Below are 3,282 nucleotides of genomic sequence, written 5' to 3'. Positions count from 1 at the left end.
CGGCGGTGGTCCCCTGCGTGGCCGGGGAGCGGCCTCTGCTTGCCGCCGCCAGGGCAAAGCGGCCCTTGGACCCTGCGTTTGAGAGTCGGGGTAACGCAGCGGGCGCTCGGGACCCGCTGCCAGCAGAAGTCAGCTTCCGAAGGGAGGTGGCAGGGGAGAGAGCCTGTTGTGTCCTTTCCCCCTCTGCCGTAAACACGTGGAGTTAAACGCTGCAGAGAGCTCTGGATAGTTTTGAGCAGGCTTAATAGGATTAAAACTAGATGTGTCCTAACATTAGGGGATTAAGACAGGTACTTCCCACAGCTGGTACTGAACAGTTTTCTTCCTGAACTTCCATTAAAAAAAAAACCAAACAAAAAACAAAACACTACTTTGTCACTGTTGCCGCTGAGACCTGACAGACAGCGGTGTGTGTCTCTCTCATTTCAGCTCCTGATGAGGATATACTTGTCAAAGGAAAGCAGTCCATCAAGAGTCAAGTTTTGGGAAATCAGAACTCAGAAAGTGAGATTCTCTTGGAAGGCGATGACGATATCATGTCATTCATGGAGGAAAGAGAAGTGGAGAACTTAACGGGTAACTTCAGCTATCTAATTTTATCCTCAGCTTCTTTAGTTCTGATCTCCCCTGCTCTGCAGCGAATCATGTATTGGGATACACACTGATAAATTGTTCCTTCCATAATTGGGTCATTAAGATCATTTTTTTACGCACCTCAGATGCTGAGGGTTTACTTGAGGAGAGCTGTGCATTTTCTTTCTCTGGCTTTTATAACCCTCTCACTTCCGCAGTAGATGTCTGTATTCTAGGAAACCTTCCTTTAGAGAAAGCAGCTCTACCTTGAAAAGGGCTTCCTTTCTTTGTGTTTGACCTCGTTCCACTCCTCAAATCGTTAGACCTAGTGGACAATTAGGCAAGTTGTCTGTAATTAAAGGCTTTGGAGAGCTTTAATTTTTTTCCTGAGTTTATAAAATTGTACGTATTGGTTATTTACTTTGGGTTTTGAGGATCTGTACACTCACTGGATTTAACTCCTTTAAACCCTCTGTCATTCCCCCATTGAAGTCCCATCTCCACAGACCCAAGTCTTACTAGACTTTACTTCTTTTTTTTCTGCAGAAGAAACACTACTTCAGGTCTTTGAACTTAATTCATTTAACTCGGTCACACGCAACCTTTGCTGTGTTGCAGTCTGAGTGGAGCAGGTCCATTTCTGTACAGCTGAAAATGTAAAACCAGTGGAACCTCCTCAGTTCAGGGACTGGGAGTTATAGGAGTCTTTTGTTATTTGAAGAATGTGGGGTTTACAGGGAAAATGCAGACTTCTTGGTGGTGTTCTGCTTTTTCAACTGGTATCCCATGTACATTGACTTTAGAGAAAAATATCATTTCTTAGATAATTCTGGTTCTCTGAGAAGCTAGCAGTAGAATTGATACGTAGGATAATTCAGTGAACCTACTGGAAGTGATTATTTATTGGCAGTTTGCTTATCCCTGAACTGCATTCCACTCTATTTTTTTTTTTAAACAAAAGTTAAAAATGCAGCATAATAGAAAAAGAACAGCTGCGTAGGAAGAGCGAAGTGAAATAAAGTAACGGCAGAATAATGCAATGGCGTTTTCTGGATGTGAATCTTTTTTTTTTTTTTTTTTTTTTTTTTTCCCCTTACTACCACGAGCTTCCTTCTCAACAGCCTTCTCCATGTTTCCTTCTCTTTTATTATTCATTCATTGGTTCGAGTAATACATTCATACTGTAATAGAGGTGAAAGGGGAGTTTAATTATATAATCTTGACAATGGCAATAGGATTAAGAAGTAATCCTCACTAATAAAGTGGTGTGGGTTAGAAATGAAGTGGAAATTGTCAGGGGTCTTCTACAGGACCTGGACTGCCCCAGCTTCTGCAGCTGTCTGCTTGCCCTGTAATTGAATGTCTGCGAGTGATTGAAAAAATGTTATTTCTCCTCTGGATTACATGCTAATGTACAGAGGGCAAAGGGAGACAGCAAAAGAACACATAGCTGCTTATTTCATCCATTTGTGGGGGTGAGCTTTGGGAAATCATGGCAGTTCCGCAGCTATCTCATGCCCATCTGCAAACACAATGTATTTGTACGTTGGGAATAGAGGGCAAAGCTGCTCTGATCTCAGCAGAGCATCTCTTCTTTTGTCCTAGTGGCACACATTGAGATTGATGCGAGATTAAGGACCATCACCCTCCTAACAATCGATGGAAATGACAATTCATCTGAATTTTTTGTCAGTTATTCTCACGTTGATTACCTGAACGTGTGTACCTCATTTATAGATGCTTTATTAAAACAAAATTGTCTATGTCACTTTCATATCTTCCACGGTTTTACAAAAGTCAGATAATACTACAGCCAAGTAACTTCATTTCCGTACCTCTTAATCAGCTGGATGACAAACCTAACCTGTTTTCTTTCTCTGTGTGTTAGTTTATATAATAGGTTCTGCATTGTCAGATCTATGCTGAACCTATTGTTTTCTGTAGTAGTCTGATTTGTCCCTGTGATAAGCCCTGTGGAGATGTGATTATTCCAATAAAAATTCATTCAGTTGGAAACCAGCCCTCCAGCTGTTTACTCCCACAGTCCCCGAGCTACACGAACACTGTATGGAATCCTTGAACAATATTTAACGTAGAATCAAAAGCATCTTTAAAACATTTTACTTTTAGGCTCTATAACGTTGTGTAACCTTAACAATAGATCTCTAGCATCCATGAGGGAACACTTTGCAGTTGGACAACTTTGAGCCTTGACTGCTATGTTGGTCTTTGTGGAAAGCTATCGAAACTCCGCAGAGCCTAAAGAACACATCTGACAGTAAGGCTGCAAGTGTTCATGTGTGCACTCCCTGTATTGCACATACAGAAGATACGCAACTCCCGAAGTTTCTCAAAAAGAAAACGCGTCTGAGTAAAAACTCTATACTGCCATGCTACAGCCAGCTCTGGCACGTTTACCGTATGCAGCAGTTTGCAATTGTAGCCGCTTCAGTGTTCGGCAGCACAGAGACACTGTAAATCTATTACATATGTTCTTTTCCGGGATGAAGAGAGTTTTGCTTTTTAAGGAAGAGCCACGCTCTTTGCTTTATCTATTTTAACGTTCTAGGCTTGAAAAGCAAATATTTTGTGCTCGCGCTCTTTTCTGTTTTGAGTATTGTTGGTGTTTTCACTCTTTGGCAGGTCCAGTTGCCCTAAGCACACCAGCTCAGCTCGTGGCACCCTCAGTGGTAGTGAAAGGCACTCTTT

General features: G+C 41.9%; 1 protein-coding gene across 1 annotated transcript in view; it reads left to right on the top strand.

The window, feature by feature from the left end:
• LRBA (LPS responsive beige-like anchor protein) overlaps positions 1–3,282 on the top strand; it is a 218,713-nt gene that overhangs the window by 26,442 nt on the left and 188,989 nt on the right. Inside the window, exons 4-5 of the mRNA XM_009643664.2 lie at positions 430–576; positions 3,217–3,282. Coding sequence (XP_009641959.1) covers positions 430–576; positions 3,217–3,282 — 213 coding nt within the window. The remainder of the gene's footprint in view (positions 1–429; positions 577–3,216) is intronic.

The sequence above is a fragment of the Egretta garzetta genome, unplaced genomic scaffold, assembly GCF_000687185.1.
Source record: "Egretta garzetta isolate BGI_Z169 unplaced genomic scaffold, ASM68718v1 scaffold258, whole genome shotgun sequence".
In the NCBI taxonomy this organism is placed as follows: Eukaryota; Metazoa; Chordata; class Aves; order Pelecaniformes; family Ardeidae; genus Egretta; species Egretta garzetta.
This window is presented reverse-complemented; position numbering and strand designations above follow the sequence as displayed.